Source organism: Alligator mississippiensis, chromosome 1 (genome assembly GCF_030867095.1).
Source record: "Alligator mississippiensis isolate rAllMis1 chromosome 1, rAllMis1, whole genome shotgun sequence".
Taxonomy (NCBI): Eukaryota; Metazoa; Chordata; order Crocodylia; family Alligatoridae; genus Alligator; species Alligator mississippiensis.
The window spans coordinates 14,080,716-14,100,675 of record NC_081824.1 but is presented as its reverse complement, the minus strand read 5'-3'; the positions used below and the strand labels follow the sequence as shown (position 1 = coordinate 14,100,675).

The 19,960-nt window shown below is 41.2% G+C and overlaps 1 protein-coding gene across 2 annotated transcripts in view; it reads right to left on the bottom strand.

The window, feature by feature from the left end:
• Positions 1 to 19,362, bottom strand: part of CD2AP (CD2 associated protein) — a 123,268-nt gene extending 103,906 nt beyond the window's left edge. Inside the window, exon 1 of one of the 2 annotated variants that reach the window (XM_059729022.1) lies at positions 19,255 to 19,362. In XM_059729022.1, coding sequence (XP_059585005.1) covers positions 19,255 to 19,258 — 4 coding nt within the window. In that variant the 5' untranslated portion in view covers positions 19,259 to 19,362. The remainder of the gene's footprint in view (positions 1 to 19,254) is intronic. The other variant, XM_059729019.1, reaches the window with a different exon arrangement.
• Between the last annotated feature and the right edge of the window lie 598 nt (positions 19,363 to 19,960).

Below are 19,960 nucleotides of genomic sequence, written 5' to 3'. Positions count from 1 at the left end.
TACTATACAAAGCTGCTCCATCTAGAAGCCACCTTGGATTTTACCTGGCATTTTTATACTGAAGACTGCATCAACAACTTACAATTTTATAAACTATTTTCTCACCGTCTTTTATTGGGTGTAACTAATTTTAAATGCCAACTGGAGAAATTAAGACAGCAACCAGATGGACAATGACACTCAACACTGATATCTACACTACACCAAATTATATTAAAGCAGAACACATGTTTTCCCCTCATACACAGACTACTGAAGTGACATAAAATGCAGCATACCCTGAAAATTGTTACTATCATAACTAACTCAGAGAAGCATTTTCAAGCTGCCTTCAGCAGAGCTGGCAAGAAACTCTGTAGTAGGATAGAAAAAAAAAAAAGAGGCAGCACAGAAGGCTGGGACATGCTTATAAGCAAACTCTAAAGACACAAGTCAAAAAAGACATTTTATAAAATGTGCATCTTGTGCTCTTTTGGAGCAGGCAATTTAAGAGTTAAATAATCAATTTGATCATATTAACTACAGAAGTCAACCTCTTCAAAATCAATCAATCAATCAAAACCACTGTCAAAATTCTTTAAAGAAAAACCTAATAAAAGCAGGTGTTCCCCTATGGCACACTCTGAAGGTCACTCATCAGATCAGCTGGGGGGAAGAGAATTCCAGCTGAATGTTTTACAGGTGCACCAATACATCAGTGACATATTGGATTGGCACTGATAACCGGGAAATTAAAATCATCAGCACTCAGCTTTTTTTGGCCAGTGTAGCCAATAATGTCACTGATGAATGCCACGCACATGCATGCAGCTGCATCATGCACACAGCCAGGAATGCAACCAGGCAGCTTGGAGAACAGAGAGTAACTCTGTAGGGGGAAGAGGCATGGGGGAGGGAAGGGGCATAGGGGGGCACAGATCAAGGCCCCCCACAGTGAGGGAGGGAGTGGGGTAGAGGCAGGGGCAGGTGCTGCCCAGCCAGGGCAGTGCATGCAACCCAGGGAGCAGGACAGAGCTGTGGGCAGCTTGCCCAGGGGGCGCAGGGAAGGAGGGCAGCTCCCCACCACTGCGCGCACCCCTGGGTGAGGCATGGGGGGGCATGGGCCCCACCAGATTTGTGAACAGGGCCAGGGCGGGCTGCCTGCTGCAGTCTTGAGGACAGGGGCTGGTCTGGCGCTGTGCTCAGGGTAGGGCGGGCAGCGGTGGCGCTGCAACAGGGGTGGGCTACAGGCTAGACAGGTCCCATCACAATTTCCTTATACAGAAGATAAAAAACATCCATAGGAAACCAAAGATCCTAGAGATTATGCGAACTGCAAGGTGTTTTAAGACAACTTGGTCATATTCCCTTAACTGAAGGAGCAGTCACCTTGTGCCTCTCCATTTTCTTTTCCTGAGCAAGTTTCACAGCATGTCTGCCAAACCATTCTGGGAGACTCAAAAATGCTAGCAAACTATAAAAATTGCTGAAGCGGAGCCAGGCCAAAAAGCTTTTGAGAACAAAAAGAAAAAAAAGATCATAACTCACCAAGAGTTCATAAATGCAAAGCATTATATAAATAAGATTTTGTTCCATCCAATCTCTCCTTAAGTTCTGTTATAGTATCCCCAACTCAAATGGCTTAGGAAAGGTCAAAAATACATTTCCACTTGAAAATCTTTGCGTTCAGATTTAATCTACAACGTTTTTACAGAGCTGTCAGCTATCTATGTGAAAAGATCACACTGGCACAACTACCTTGGTAAACTCTTCTTCTGGATGCTGATAGCTCCAGATAAGAATGCTTTTGTCAGCTTAGCTCGAATCATTTGGGGGAGAGGTTGGCAGCATTTACACTAATAGAAAAAGTGGTCATCAGCCCACACTGCGTCCACGCTCTGGGCTCTGCCAACGTAGTTCTGACAGCAGGGATAACGGAAGCAAGGGCTCACCCTCCAGTAAACCACCCTCCAGTCTTAGCCCGAACATTTTAGGAACTTAAAAAAAAAAAAAAAAATCTGTATCCACAGTTGCATTACATCAGCCATTCTCTCCTTTTCTGCACTGACACCACATTACCAAACTGCCACAGTCCCCTGCTCTGTTTTGAAGATGTCCTTATCTTGTTATAAAGGAAAGTGAGCAAGCGTGACTCACAGAGTAAGAATCTATAAGTTATGTAACTGTGAACAAAAAGCTCTTTCCAGTTTGACAAGAAAGCACTGGAAGGCTTCTTTCACACTCTGAAAACACAAAAAATGCTTTGATAAAAAGACCTAATAGCTGGCACATACCTAATTCTGAATGACAACTAGTATTTTTTTTTTTTTTTTGCCTTGCTGGCAGAAATCTAGCTTTGAAACAAAATTATGGAAATTTAAATGCAGCACACTGAGCATGCACAAAGTGTTCTCGTAGTCTTCAGAAAGAGAAGTGATGCAATGCTTTGAATGTTCCCAGACTGGAAGTGTTCAAAGTCCCAAAATATACTCGCAAATGTTTCTTACTGCTCAAGTGAAGGCACTGTCCTAACTAGTATATTAACTGAGTTTATAACTTCCATGCTACTGTGAATATTATTTATAGACCGATATATATATCTATCTATATAATTGAATCCACTGATTGTTTCTCATATGTTTCATTTCACACTCACCTTCTTCTACACTTCAAAGTGTTTTTTGTACACATACAATAGATTAAAAAGATTAAACTAGTGGTGCAAAATAAAATAATGGCCACAGGTACATAAATGCATACTGACAGTCTAAAAGTGATCGTTGATACACTTAATGGGTACAAATCGTACCATTAATTTAATGTCCCCAATCTCATTTTATTTAAAAGACCAGAATCTCATCCTGAAAATGCTTACACATGTAGGTAACCCGTCTGAATTCAAAAGTTATCTACTTACAGTAAACTTAATCATAGGAATAAATATTTGCAGTATCAACTCATAGATTCATAGATTATAAAGTCAGAAGGGACCCAATGGATCATCGTGTCCAACCCCCTGCCCCTGGCAGGAAAGAGGACCAAGGTCAGACGACCCCAGCCAGTTGATTGTCAAGGCTCCTCTTGAAGACCTCCAAGTTAGGTGATAGTACCACCTCTCTTGGAATTAAGTATTAAGGAATACTGATGCAAAGAACTCACTGAAAAGCTAAGCCATCCTGGTAAAAGTCCTAAGCCATCTGGTAAAGTCTGATGCTTCCCATTACTTCCTGTTGTGAGAGAACAGGTTTATTTTTTTCATCTACACTAGTGGTCCCAGTCAACATCTCCCTGACCTCCAATTGCCAGAATTTCTTTTACTTGCCCCTAGCTGTTCTCTCGTATTTCATTCTTTCTCAGAGACCAAAAGAGAAAGTATTCCAAGCTTCCTCCAGGATGCAGTATAAATAATTATTTCCTCCATCTAAAGAGAAAACATGGTTTATGGAAACACAAAAAACTTTCTTCTCTGTTGTCAACTACTAGCAAGAAAGGAGGATATAAGAACAGGAGAAAACAGAAGTTATTCTGCTCAGCTTAAACAACGTCTGGTTATGCCTCATCTGAGAAGAAAAACTACCTCTTAATTCACAAAATTGTATGTATTTCAGCTACCCAATAAAACATCATCTTTCCTCCATAAACGGGATGCCAAGGGTCTCATCTAAGGGCATTTCTAGTCTTCATTAGTCTTCATCCTACAATGATAGTCTCATGCACTGAGACATTTTCCTCTTTTTCAGATCTCTCGAAAAAAAAAATCTTACATTCTTACAGTAGATTCTGCTCCTACGTTCAGAGCATACAACTTCCCCTTCTCTTATAGTAAAGGCTGCTCCTTATTTTCTACTTAGCAAGAAATGTAAACAGTTGGTTTATGACTGTGAAACCTTGCTTTTGCCTTTGAGATAGAAATAACATACTTTGGAATAGGTATTAATACTTAATGAATACGTGTTATAGAACTCATCATTAAAAATTAAAAGAATATTTGTATTTTGTCATTGTATTTAATGCTTTGAGGCAATTTTCAGAATGAATCCACTTACTCTTCCTTATATCTGGTGCTGAAATGTGACTAATATATTAATGGAAGGCCAGCAAAACAAGTACTCTCGAGTCTTAAGCACATCCCATTTGGTCATCAATGTCAATAATTATTTGTTTGAAGGTAAATATATGAGAAACGTGGAACGAAGGTTAAGAGTTTTACACTAAAATCATTGCAAGAAACAACTGTTCAGTATACTGAACTTCAATTATGACACATCAGTTAGCTTGCATATTTACCTCATAACTTTAATTCTGGATAAACCTGTCAATTTTAAAGAGGTCACCTCTCCCTACTGGATGGCACTGATGGCAATATTTTACCCCCAACTATTTATATTGTTATTGTCAATAACAATGATTCGACAAAACCCCAGAGAATTTATTTATCCACCAGAATAAATAAATAATGAAAGAATCAGCAGCTCCATAAAGATTTTTTTTTAAATGGTTTAATTAAATGTCCTAGCTAAAAAAAGACAGAAACCTGACTTGTTTCCAATTTTTCTGCTTTTGGACATTACCCAAAAGGGAACAACCGTTTGAAGAACTACAACTAATTCGGAAAACACAAAATCTATGGCACCAAAATCATGTTCTAACATGATGTTTTGAACAGGCAGCTCTACCCAGGCCTGCAGGCTGAAATAACCAAATGTGAGCCTGCGTACAGTCACATCTCTCCACTCAGCCTCACTCCCACACCCCCCCTTCCTCATCCTCACCTGCTCTGCACACATCTCCCTTCCCAAGTACTTCTATTTAGCTAACCCCTGGCTAAATAAAACCTCTCAAAAAACAAGAAAGTGTGCGCAATTAGCATGACACTGCATTTTCCTACTGTTCTCTCTGCTTGTGCATCACCTCCCTTTCCTCTGCCTTGTCAGTCTTATTTATATCATAAAAATCTCCCCAGACAGGAAGCATCTATTAATTTGTACTTTTACTATGCCTAAAAAAAATGGGACTCCATCCCCAGTCTGCCCCTAGACACTGTCACAAGGAACACATTTCAATAATCTAACCTGCAATGAAGCAGCTTTCTGAGGTTTGCATATCTATGAGCAAAACTGCAATTCTCAGCAATTTAATGCAAAATCTTAAAAACACAGCAATATTCTTAAGTTATTTGTTAGAGTAGTTACATACAATGCCGGTCTGCTCTAAGGCAGTGCTTCTCAACCTTTTCAGACTCAAGATACCCTTTGGAAAATGGCAACTCTTAATTCAGACTCTCTTTTTAATAACAGAAAAATTCTTGTTACAAGAACTCAGAAAGGCCCCAACAGGTCAAAATATTTTTAAACACTCTGGATTCCTATTTGAAAACTCTTAGGTTTAATTTTGTGAATCACGTTTGTCCATCTAACAGTGCTAATGTTGTATGGCACCCCGGCAAGGATCCCGAGGCACCCCACCTTGCCATGACACCTTAGTTGAGAATCACTACTCCAAGGTCGACTGATACTGTAATTGGACCTTTTTCACGCTATTCTTATTACTGGCCTGCTTATTACAAAGGATCTACCTAAATCATGCCAGAAGTGCACTGCACAGCAGCTCCTTTTCTCACCCCCTGCCCACCCCCAGCACTGATTGGTGGAGGGACCCCGGCAGCCCTCCCACTTGCTCCTGATGTTTCTCAGAAGGCCAGCCTTGAGAAATTTGTCATAGTGTATAGGTCTGTTGATCCAGGTCTTATTCAGCTGATCATCTGGGAAGCAAAAAAAAAAAAAAAAAAAAAATGGTTTCAACTATCTGCTGTTTCTGCCTCCCACCGATTGGCTAAAGGGCCCCAGTGGCCCTGCCACTCATCAGCCAGGAAGCAAAAACTACAGCATATCTAAAACCATGGTTTTTGCCTCCTGACCAATCACGAGCAAGCAGTGAGGTCACCGAGGCCCCTCCACCAATCAATGGCCAAAGGAAGGGAAAGGTGCAGTGAAAAGAGCAAGATTAAAGAAGTCGCTGAGCAGCGCATTCTGGCGCCATTTAAATAGAACTCTACTTATTACATGTACAAGTGGACGTGTAATTACCACCAATTATGACAGCATGAAAATAGCCAAAAACCTCACAAACCACAGCATTTAAACCATTTTATATAGTTTGTAACCTAAAACCATAAGCAGCTCTCTGATAGTAATACTGTGTTCCAGGCACCAGTTTCATACAATGGGTACCTTTAATTTGATAGATGTAGTCTGAATTATGTTCTGTTAACCTGTGAACGTCTATGAAACAAACTTTATCACATTGTAGTGCCAAGTACATTAAATCCACATGCTCTGACTGCCTAAATGAAAGAGTGAAGAATGAAAATGGAATTTTTTTTAAAATCCTATGTTATAGCATGGCAATGGTATTCCAAGTTAGAGGTCACAGTAGCATTACAGAAATATAAACTCACCAAATGGATCACACAGATATGTTCATCTATCTATACAAAGACAAAGAAAGTCTATGTAATTTTTTTTTTTTTTTTTTTTTTTTTTTTTTTTTTTTTTTGCACACAGGATTAAATATAATGAGCCAAGATGTATACTGATATACTGATTTCTAGTATCCATTGACATGCCTCACGTAAATCTTTTGGAGCACTGGAGTGTAATCATCAACACTGCTGCAGGCTATATATATTATGTGAGAAAGACAGACATGTATTATTTCCATATTTTTAAGGTTGTGTATAGCCGGGATGTGTCCTGCCACAACGTTCATCATCAGTAAGAACAATCTAGGCTTGTAGATATTATAAATTTAATCTAGTCATATTTTTTATACAAAAGAAAAGAACCTCAGCTTTTCAGTGTAAATTTGAGGTTTGATTTGCATGAGTAATGGGACTTACAACTAGATCGGGAGACATGGGATGACTGAATTGTATCAAGTATTTTATGAAGAATAAGACCTGCACCAACAGACCTATACACCATGGCAAATTTCTCAAGACTGACCTTTTCGGAAACCTTTATTAGTAGTTAGCCAATGTAATTACATTTGTTTGCATTTGCCCATAACATCAGTTCATTCACTTGTCTAAGAAAGTGTAACAATAAGCAATTCAAGAAAAAATGTTAAACTGCTTAAATCAATATCTGAGCAACAATTTGAACATCTGTATTTTATCCAATGATTGGCAAATGCAAAATACAGAAATGTTTCTGCAAGCAGGAACTGGAATCCAGGACTTCCCATTTCACAGCTGAGTGTCCTGTCCACTAGGTTCCAGTCAGGCTTTGTACGGTCTATACTCATACATTAGCTCATGCTCTTGCAGCCAACAAAAAACTTGCAATCTTTTCTGCACATCACAAGAGGAAGCACTGAATTTGCGGGTGCTGATCAGGCTAAGGTGAAAATTAAGAGCCAAGCTACTCAGATTGGGAAAGCTGTATGTGTAACCAACTTGTTACCTGTGAAACCTTACAGGCAAACAGGGAGGGATGAAGGGAGTTTGTGTGCATCTTCAAGGCTCAGCAAAAGCTGAGCAGTTTTTGTGGATAAGTTTTGAATATAGGCACCTCAACTCTGAATAGGTCCTTATAAGTCTTTTTTTTTTTTTTGGATCTAACCCTTTTGATTCCTTTCTCCCCAATGCTAGGCAGTTTTGTAAGAATCAAGACAATATTTTTTTTATTTTGTATTTGAAGCACAAACCATTAAAAAAAAGAAGCCTGCCATTTTCTAGAATCCACAGTTAAAGATTAGGATATATACCCCCATACGTCTCAAAGTTCACTGGAAATCCATGCAAAAACAAAATTTCAAAGGTTGGAGCATAGTTGTAAATCTAATCTGCCTTGGTATTCTCTCATCTTTTCACTGCAATTAAATTAGACCTTAACAAAGGCCTCTCTGAACTTCGCCCTAATGAAATATTATAAGACATTAGAATGATTTAAATAAGTTAGCTCTGCTGCATTAAGTTTGTAGTTAAAAATAACAATAAACATCTATTAATTACTAGGAGAGAGACAGGGCTACTGTTAAGAACAATAACGTGTAGAAGGCACTGTGCTCACTATAGCCTTGTTTATCTAGGACAAGTGCATCAGTTTAAAATTGAATATTTATTAACCAGATATAGCTTAGCACTCTTGATTGCTTTAATCTAAAATTTAATATAAAATAAATTATTTAATTAGATCTATGCAATCATTTGATATGGAGGCAGTTTTGGCAACAGGACAAAAACATCTTTATATCAGTATAAATGTACCCCTACTGGGCAAATCAGCCAAATCAGGGTTTTTTTCTATTTCTTTAGTTAATTAATAGAAAAACCTGATGTAGTGATTCACATATTCATAAAACTTCAGCCAAAGGGGATCATCAGATCAGATTCAACTAAAACAAGATTTCCCAAAAGGCAGTCATTCTTGATTAAGATATCAAAAGATATAGAAACCACAGCCTCTGCTTGGTGGCTCATTCCAATGGTTCGTGGTTAATCATACTTTCATTCTTAGAAATCTGTATCTTACTTGAAACCTTTACTAAAATTGTTGCAAAAGACAGCATGGGTAACTCTTCAGCTTAAAACAGTCTTATAACTGTCTAGTTTAAGTAGATTAGGCATCTAAATGAACCAAAACAAAATAAGCCAATCAAACTTGGAGAGGTAAGGAACCAAGCCTAGTGACACCCCACTTCAGAAAGGCAGATCTGAATGATACAGCAAAGCAGAACTGCCCCAAAGGCAAAAGTAATGTAGAAACACTCTTTGATGTGGCACAGAGGCGACCTATAAGAGGATCTCGTTTCAGAAGGCATGCACACTGCTGAACAAAAAGGGAACCAGGAAGACAAGCCTTACAAGACTACCTGAACAAAGAGACCCTCAAAAAATTGAAAATCTAACCCTAGAGAAGCCAGCAACCAGAAGCATAAAATCTCACAGACGATACATTCAACTGATGTTAGGCATGAGAGGCTCTCTATGCACTCTGTTTAAAATGTGTTTAGGAAAAAAAAAGTCAGACCACTACCCTCTTCCTGCATTTCAAACCTTATGAAATCACAGCAGCTTGTTATCTTCCTTAACCCATGTAGCTGGGGAATCCTCCTTTCTTCAGAAATTACACTGCATGGTTTGATTTGCAACCTGCAAAAACATCCTTTCAGAAACTTTTACAAAAAAAGTGTGCTGACTTATTGTAAACAGTGCAGGCAGAACAAAACTTTGATGTGGTTTGCAGTACACTGATGTGTTCCTAATAAGACCCTAACTGTTAAAGCAAGATTTTAGTTCTTTGAAGTTCAGTCACAGGTTTCAGATATAGTTGCAAAAAGAGACTCAAAACATGTCAACATTTCCCTGTTTTAGTAAGCACACTCTGGGCACCTGCTGAACAGTTGGGTCAGCCTCTCTATGGAAAAAATCAATTAAATTATTGCTGTACTAAAAATTAAGTTATCGTTTAGATCAGTGATGCTCAAGCTTTTGGTCCCTAGGATAAACGAGAAGCACATGGGCTAGACTGAGTCCCACATGCCAGGATTGGGACCCATGGGCCTGGCACCACTCCCTCCCACCCAAAGGCACTAGAAATGAGATGCAGGGGCCTGGCACTGCTCCCGCATGCCAGGATTGGGTCCTGGGGCATGGAACAGCACCCACCCAGCCCTGCACACTAGGATCAGACACCTGACTCTGCACATGGGGCCCAGGGCTTCTTGTGGGTCTGGAAATTTGGCAGCAGAGGAGCAGTGCCACCACTCCCCCACTACCAAATTTCCAGACCCCTGTGGGGGTCTCATGGGCCAGATAAAATCTGGATCTGCCAAGCTGGATCTGGCCCATGGACTAGGGGTTGAGCACCCTTAATTTAGATAGAGCCACAAAAGCCAGTCAACCATTGGCGAGCTGAGGAGAAAGGAGAAACTTCACAGTTAAGAAGATCACATCAAGTTAAATTATTTTTCATAATTTTTAAGCATAATGCTTAGATGAACTAAATTTACCTAAATTTAAGAAATCAAGCATTCACTTGCTTACAAATGCAATACCAAATGTAAAGTCAAAGGACCCATATTTAAGAGATAAGTTCCAGTTCTTTGGTGGATACACAGGCACATCCCTGCACTACCTCTCCAGATCCCAAAGGAAGTTTGATCAAAATTTCAAAGAAGCTTTCCATTAAAAGGAAGCTTAACCCAAAATCTTGAGTTGGTAATTCAAGCAGTCAGTTAATTTCATTCAGAAAATATTTAATACCCTAAATCACCCAACACGTATTATTTATATTGTTATGATTCATTATTTGTAGTGTACCTCAGTTAACCACAAAAAGAAGTCATTTGGTCTCATTTGAACAGATCTGGAAGTATTTTGAGTACTCTTACCATCTGAATACTGAAAAGCCTCAGAACCTAGAAGTACTGAAAAGTCAGGTCATTCAGGGAAAAAAACCTCAAAAACACCTGACCAAAAGGTTTCAAAATCCTTTTGACGACCTTTGATGACATGTGCTTATTTTTCGTCTTTCAAACAGCCAAAACAGAGAATTCCATAGTGAGAGAGTGTGTATTTAAAGAAAGCCATTTTTGTGTGGCCAGAGTGATAAAATGCAATCTAAACCAAAAATATTTGTTGATATTAGAGAAAGTAGACATTCTGGCTACTGGGTGGAGTGTTACTGAGAAGAAATAAAGCTAATGCTATGGCTCTATTTAATATAATAAGCAACAGTTCTAGAAAGCAGATGGGGTGTGGACAGGAAATTTATACAAAACATCACACAATGCATTTCAATTTTTGTTTTGCTACTTTTTCAATGGCAAAGAAGGGGAAAGGTGGGTGGGAGGTGGAATGAAAGACACAAAGGTATTTTAAGGTTTTCAATGTTTTTATTCTTTGGTCAAAATATGTTTTAATTAAAAGTAAAATCTTGAAATTTGTGGGAGGGGGTGAATTTCACATAATATGCTTACCTGTTTTGTTTTTTAAAAATCATCTATGTTTGCAGTCCTTATTTAATATATATATATATATATATATATATATATATATATATATATATATATATATATTTCCTTCCTCCTCAAAAAAAAAATTGCCCATTTTATTTCACTTAGACTTTAAAAAAAAAACAAAAAACTTATAATACAAAGTATTATAAACCCTTAACTTTTCAAATCTCTTAATATTCAGTATGAAGAAGAGACAAGAGGGCAGGGGATGAGCTCTACTCATTTTCAAAACTGAAAGTCTAGCTTAGGAACTTAAGAAACTGCCTATATTATTAAAGAGAGGCATATAGGAACTTAATTTTCAATGACTTACACTTCAGGATATTTGAAAATTTCCAGACTAAGATGAAATAATTGCTCATTCCATGAATTCATTTAGCCCCAAATTTCAGTATATTGTTTGTTCAAAACATGACGTAGATTTGGTAAAAAGTTTGTCTGCAAAACATCAAAGACTGTTTTGTTTAATTAAAAGTAAATTATACATGCTAGTTTGTGTATAATTAAAGTTAGCCTAATGTTTTGTGTCAAACAGTGACAAACAGAAAGCTAATTACATTATTTACTATTTTCACATACCAAAAACGTAAAATTGGTAAGAACCTCAAAATACTAAGCCATTTAATTACCAGGGGTCCTGGTTTTCTCCGCTTAAAAACTGCAAATTATCCAATCTAAAAAAAAGAAAAGAAAAACTGCAAATTCTCCAATTAAAAAAACCCAAATCTGCTATTAAAACAAAACAGCACTATATCTATCTATGTATCTATCTAGGTCAAACACAACATTTTATTGATACTTACAATTTTAAAGCAATCTGGAAGCCTACCAGTGCCTCAATCACTATAGTAAAATAAATTCTTTCTAAATACCTACAAATTCTGGCGTTTCATTTTGGATTTTTTTTTTTTTTTTTTTAAATCATGGAAAAAAAATCAGAGCTCTCCCTGCCCACTTCGCTCCCTAGGACATGGGTCCAGCTGCAGCTCCACACCACCACACCACCACCCCTGCCCTGTAGCTCTAAGCAGCCGTGACTGCCGTGCAGACTGTGTCCTGCAGTCACACCTGGGTCCCAAGCCCCACATACCACCTGGGCTGGGCAGGAACCCCAGCCCAACGCCCTCCCCCACTTTGGGGGGGGCCTCAATCCCCTCTCCCCCCACCATCAGACTTACCTGAGGGAGCTGCTCTACAGGCTACCTGGCAGCCATGTGCCTGTGTACGTGCGCTCCCTGGCTGACCACCCTCCTCCTGCTTCCCCAAGCGCTGGAGCTCCGCAAGGGGTATAACCCACATTTTTCTCATTCAAAGGAGAAATTCCTGGTTTTACCACATTTTTCTATTGTGAACAGAAAACCCAGATCCCGTTTAATTACGTATATTTACAGTGTGCCCTCAGGTAGCAAAAGGATGCCTCAAATCAGTATAAAGACTACTTAGTTGTAAATTTATATATTTTAAATGGTTACATCAACCGATGATAATGTACTTTTGGGAAATTACTGAAGTGCAAAAGGAAAAAAGTTTTTAAAAACTGGTCATATATCAGTCTACCGTATTTATTTATAAGGATCTTTCCATTTAGGGGAAACCGATTATATACAAAGCACAATCATATGCGTAAATTGTAAAAACAAGGAGAAATCGTTAAGGATGACTTTTATCTAAAGTAAAGGCAAAGTTTTCAAAGAAAAGCGTTATTACATACTTGATAAAAACCTTCCAGTCACCCAAATAAGTGGTGCTCTTTGTTAAAATACCTTTCCAACTACACATTCCTGGACTTACTTCAAGTTAACACCATCCCAGTTTGTAATTTTTTTTTGTTGATACTTGCTTTGGAAAAGGAGTACACTGCCAAATAACAAGTGTGGTTAACTGCTTCAGCAATTTACAACTCCAGAATCTCTGAAGTATGTTCATATTTTTAGTGGACAAAATAAAGAAGCAAACAGACACCTGTTTACTGGCCTGTCTCCACATCTACTTCCCTTATTCCATTACTTAAACATACACAATCCTTGACAACTGTTTTCCCTTCAGAGACTTACTGGCTTAAATATACAGAAGAGTGCCATTAAAGGATCATACCCCTGGTTCACAATCCCCTGGTCCTATCCCACTGCACCATTTTTCTTTCACATAGGACAGGCTGACATAACTTGCAAGTTGTGGGTAAGTGTATTATTATCGAAGGCACTGTTAAAAAACACCACAAATGAAGAAAATAGACATACCTGCATTTCTCCTCGTCACAGTACCAAAAAGTCATATCCTAGTCCCTTCCAGATTCTTGAATGCATTCAAGACCAGCCCATATACATCTTCCCTTACCAGTCCAAATCCAAATAGGCTTTTCTCTATCCGTACTCATGGTAATTTGGCTCCTCAACATTTATCTGCTATTGACTACTATGAATGCTGGCTGCCAATGTCCCGTTTTCTAAGAAACCATCTTCAATACAACCATTGACTGTATAAGCCCTGTCTGTCATAGCAAACTTTTACCCACCACTGCCAACACAGCTCACTGGGGGCCCTAGTGTAGATGGCCCATTACTTTTTCATTTGGCAATTTGTTCTGCATCTGAAACTGTCCAGCTTATTCATGAGAAGAGGAAACTTATTATAAGTAAACGAGTAGCATATTGGAAACAAAGAATAAATCTATAGATATGTTAGAAGAATTAATTAACTGTGAAGTAACTGTAATGTAGTAATCCACACTAACAGTTTTTGCAGAATTAAACTTGAGCCTATAATAAAAGTAAAATGATCAAGCCTGGGCCCTTTTACAATCAAAATTGTATTCAACCTGGTTTTGAAGCTTAACCTTGATAAATATTATCAGAATAAAAATCTAGCCTTTGGAGATCAACTGCATCCCTGGGGCTGGCTATCAGTAGTGCCACCTAGATGACAAAGGACTCAAGAATAACCTCATAGCAACTTTATGGTGGTTTTGTGCTGGAGCTCTTCAGATCAAATACATCCATAACAAATCATTCTTAATTGCTAACATTCTGTACAGGATATTAATATAAATTACCCCAACAGCTAATATCTAAATCATAGTTTCATAGTAGCTAGGGTAAGGAGGGGCCTGAACAGATCATCTAGCCTGACCCCCTGCCACAGGCAGGAATGAATGCTGGGTTCACAAGACCCCAGACAGGTGATCATCCAACCTCCTCTTGAATTTGCCCAACGTAGGGGCAAGGACCACCTCCCTGGGAAGTTGGTTCCAGATTTTGGCCACCCTAACTGTAAAATATTGCCTTCTGATCTCTAACCTAAACCTATTCTCCATCAGCTTATGACCACTGTTCCTCATCACCCCAGGTGGTGCTGGGGAGAAAAGGGCTCTGCCTATTTGCTGTTGATCTCCCCTGATGAGCTTGTAGGCAGCCACCCCTCAGCCTCCTCTTGCTGAGGCTAAACAGGTTCAGGTCCCTCAGTCTCTCCTCGTAGGGCCTGTCCTGCTGCCCTCTCACCAAGCAGGGGGCCATCCTCTGAACTCTCTCCAGGCTGGCCACATCCCTTTGAAGTGCGGCACCCAGTACTAGACACAGTACTCCAACTGCGGCGCCCAGTACTAGACGCAGTACTCTAACTGAGGCGCCCAGTACTAGACGCAGTACTCCAACTGAGGCCTGACCAAAGTTGCATAGAGGGGGAGTAGCACCTCTCTGGACCGACTCGAGATGCACCTCTGGATGCATGACAAGGTATGGCTGGCCTTGCTGGCTGCGATCTGGCATTGGAGGCTCATGTTCATCTTGGAGTCAATAATGACTCCAAGATCCCTTTCTGCCTCTGTGCTTTCAAGAAGGGAACTCCCCAGCCTGTATGTATGTATGCTGTGGATTCCTTCTCCCATGGTGCAGCACCCTGCATTTGTCTACATTGAGCCCCATCCTATTCTCATCTGCCCACTTTTGTAGTCTGTCTAAATCTAGTTGCAACCTCTCTCTCCCTTCAAGTGTGTCCACCTCGCCCCACATCTTAGTGTCATCAGCAAACTTGGAAAGCGTTGTTTCCACCCACTCATCCCAAGTCGCTGATGAGGATGCTAAACAGTGCGGGCCAGAGGACGGAGCCCTGGGGTTCAGTTTGCAGTAAGTTTTAGAAACACTAAATGTCAGTTTTGCAAACGCTACCCAAAGTTACAAGAAAGCAACTATGTTGTCAACAATGCATCAATGAGCAACAGCAAGCAATGTTTCAAATAAAAGGATTACAAAGGTTCCCAAATAAATACTTAATGCAAAAGAGCCTTACTGAGGAGAAACAGAATAGAAATGGAGATGTCCTAAATGCTGTGAATCAGAATATAATTAGGCCTGGTTTAACTACAATGTATATAGTGAACAAAGCATATACAGAAAGGAAAGAGGCAGGTGAGATTGGTCTTATCAACTATTACCCTGTATTTATACAATGTTTTTCATCCCATTATGCTTTGTGGACTAACATTTCTACCTGTCAATGAAGCACAAGGAAAGATTTCCAGAAGTTCTTAACAATGGCTTAACCCACTGCATCCAAGTGAATTGCCACTAATATCACTGATGGAAATCTAATTGATAACAGTAGTGGAGTCAGGCCATTGCAAAAACACTATTTTTAACTCCCACACTAATAGGCTTAAACATTCCAGGTTTCAACATGACAAAATTAAGATTCCACATGCAAACATCACTAAACCTCTTCTAATGCACCTATAGCACAAGCCAAATTATGCAAGTACAAACTATTTCCCAAATATTCTTTCAAATGCTAATTTTAAGTCAGCCTCAGGCACATTTTGAACTATGGGGTGAAGTGCTTTGTGCAACTCCACTCAGTACACACTTTGAGAGATGTAATAAGTAATAAATAATTCTACTATGTATACATGGGCAATATAACACTTATTTTAAACACTGGGTATAAATGGGGGAAAACTAAACAAAGCATACCACACAGTACTACAGCCAAATCACTTGAGGAGGGATATATGAGAGAGAAAACTCTCCAGGGAACTGAAGAAAAGTGCCTTAAAGCTTCAGTACCATTTAACTTATAACTGTAGTTAGTATCTGAACGGTGCAACTGCAATGTAACCAATGAAGGAATGATTTATGATGGCTATGCCTAATCAAATCTCTCTCACTTCTACAAGCAATTCAACAGCACAGCATGTTCCATGTCGCTGCATACAGTACAATCATCCTTCCAGTCATTCAGGCCAATAAACCAATGGTTACCTTTTAACAATAGGCTGCACCCAAATCTTGCCACATTTTCAGGATCCATCCTGTTGTTTCTGTCTAAACTGCCAGAACTCTCTTCCGGGGCTCTCATCAACTTGCATCTTAGCTTTTGTAACCTTACCCTGTCCAGCTCCGAGTAATGACACATTCACGCACCTCTCCAAAATACACTCAGATCCATTCAAAATACAGCTGCTAAGATCATCTTCTGGGCCACATGATCAACCTTGACTCAAATCCTCCACTTTAGCAAATTTGAACTTCTTGTCCACAAACTTCAAGGCCTTTCAAATCCATCTCTCCCTACACACAAATCCCCCAAAATATAGGAACACACGCACACAAACTGGCATGTGTCACCTTGGGGTACAGACCTACAAACAATTTACTATTATGGAAAAAAAAAAAAGGCAGGACTTTACCATACACCAGATGCCTGGTGGGAACAAGCCACACATGTTCTTACTCTCTCCTAACTACATAGTTGATCCGATACAAGACATCACCCTCGCCCCTCTCCTAAATGGCAGCTAAACCAAGTGTCTGTCTTCCTTTATTGAAAATGGAGCCATTTCACTCTGCCTTCCACATGCCACCCTGCAAGAGCAAGCACTCAGGCACTTACACAAAGTAAATCCCTCCCACACTTCTACCCTGCGGTTTGCATTCCCATACACTTCAACTAAAAGTTGTGTGAGGAAAGGACCATACATTCACATGCCTTCATACAGACACTAGCATAACTAGAAGCCCTATTACAAAAGGGGCCTCCAACTACTGCAATAAAGTGCCAGGTGTTCATAAAGCTGTTGCAAACAGTCTAAATATTTTACTCATGCATGCAAAAGCCTGCTGCAGCATTGTTATAAATCGCTGTGCTCTGAGCCAAGGGTAAATACTATATTTGCAAGTTAAGATATAGCCAATCTGGAGTGGGACACAAGAGTGGTAATTTGCAACAAAACCGTACCAAATCATCCATCCTAAACGACTATAAGGAATATGTAAATGTATCCCACTATTTGGTTAATGGATAAAAACAAACTATGTGCATCACAAACTGACATCATAGATCAGAGCAATAGCCCAGTTCCCACCTGCAAGAGTCATCATAATTTCAACTTCATCTCAAAAGCAGGTAAGTATTCGTGAAACTCGCACACAGCAGGAAGAAGTTATTCACAACAGTGGATATAACATCTCTGCAACTAGAAAAACAGGATCTAATACAGGATGTTTTAAAATCTATTCTCAAAATAGCAACAAAAGGTTAGAGGTATTAGGAAACAGTTTTAGTCAATGATTAAAGGAGGAAAAAAAAGATAATAGACACTCGCTTTTAGGCTGTCACGGGGAATATAACTATTAAGTCCAGCTCGAATAACCAAAGTGTGCAATTTCAATAACCGTATTTAAGCTACATTCCATGTGGTTAAATCACAGTTCCTCTTATGTGGAAAAAAAATCTGTCCAAAACACACTGTGTGCTTTCACTTGAGTGTGCATACTGCTGGTGAAACATTAATCATTTAACATAAAAAGCAATATGTACACTTACACTGCTAACACACAAGGCATAGCCTCTCCCCAAAGATTATGCTATTTAGCAGGTTAATACATGAGACAACAGGGCAGCTAATGGAGCGTGCAGAAAGGTAATTGGTGAGCAGACAGACAACAGGAGGATTTGTGGATGAAGGGTGGTTAAAAGAGGGATTAATATGGGGGTGGGGGATTTTTTCAGACAAGGACTGCTTCAAGAGTAGGGACCAGCGTTTAAGTCACTGCATTCAGGACAAACCTCGCCACCACAAAAAAAAAAACAAACAAAAAACCGCTAGCATGCAGATGTTAAACAAATCTGATCACTGTCCACGGTTACAAATGCATGATTTGAACCTGCTTACTACAAAAGTTCTTGGTCGTTGTACACGCACATATTAAAGCTACCATCACAGGAGAAGTCGGTGAACGTAGGCTTAAAAGTAAAATGAGCCCGCTGCCCTTACAAAGCAGACTACTTCCTCCAGTTAGTACTTTATCAGTCAATATCTTCATGTGACCATAAACTGCTTTTGAAACAAACAAAAAAAATGGCCAAGATCTCTGAAAACGTCCGTGTACTCGTCCCTTCCTTCCTAAATCCAATCTCCAGCCTCCCCTCCTAAAAACCACATCCTACTCACTAGAGTTGCTCCCTGGGATTTACTGCTCGGCTTCCCCCGCCAGCCCGTCCCTGTCCCTATCCCCACCGCCACGGTCAGGAGCAATCGCACGTTGTTTCAGCTTTAACTGAACCCTTCAGACGCCGTTCGACACGGCTCTTTGGGGAGACGCGGTATCTTTTATTACGCCGACTAAATCGTCAGAAAACCAGTGGTCCTTTGCACGCTTTCGGGCACAAACACCCTCCCTCCAGGCAGCGAGGAGACGCGGTCAAGAAGTCCTTCAGGCTTCGTTCCAGCTTGGCGGACACTTTCCGTGCCGGGCGATTCACACGCTGCGCGTTCGCAAACCGTTAGGGCTGGAAGGGACCCCTGCACGTACCCCCCCCCCCCCCACAGCACCCTCGACTGCCCCTCGGCTTCACGCCCCAGCCCCGCCACCGCCTCAAAGAAAAGCAAAATACAAAACGGGGACTACGTCCATTTGGGACACGACAACGCGCTGGTTTCCACACCCCCCCCCCATAACAAACCCCGGTGCCCCGGGCGGGGGTCCCGTCCAGCCCTGAACCGCCAACTCGGTCCTGAAGTGTTTCGAGGTGCTTTGATCCCCCTCCCCGACCCCTACACACACCCAGGGGGCCCTTGTTAGACTCAACACCCCCCCAGGCAACACCGGCTCCAGCTTTTGCGACACAGAAAGAATTAATTAATGAATTAATTAATTAATAATGATGATGATAAACATGCAATTCTTTGCCCCGCGGGCCCGGACGGGAAGGGGAAGGGGGGGGGGTGGAGGACGAGCCGGCGCCGCGCTCCCGCCTTACCCATGCTGCGCCCGGCCGGGCTCGGCGAGCCGCGCTGCAGGCTCCGGCGGGGGCTCAGGCCGCGCCCGGCGGCGCCATGCGGGCGGGCACTGCTCGGCTCGGCCCCGCCCCGCCCCGCCCCTCGCCCAAGTCCCGCGAGAGCTCGGGCCGGGCAGCTTTCCTGACTGCGCCCCCCGGAGGAATCCGTGCGCGCCCTCGGCCCGGGGATGGGGGGCGGGGGGATGCGCCGCGATGTCCCCGCGCGGGAAAGAGTTCCCTGCCGTTCCACGTGCGCGCGCACACCCGGCAGATAGTCCCTCATCGTTCTCCTGCCGCACGTGCACATGGGCACGGGACATCTAGTCCTTCGTCATGCCCTTACCCGTGCGCGCGCGCGCACACACACACACACACACACACACGACATATATTCCTTCGTCGTGCTCTTACCCGCGCGCGCGCGCACACACACACACACACACACACACACACATATTCCTTCGTCGTGCTCTTACCCGCGCGCGCGCGCACACACACGCACACACACACACGACATATATTCCTTCGTCGTGCTCTTACCCGCGCGCGCGCACACACACACACACACACACACACACGACATATATTCCTTCGTCTTGCCCTTACACGTGCACACACGTACACACACACACATAGGAGACATATTCCTACATGGTTCCCCTACACACGCGGTCACATGTGCACACAC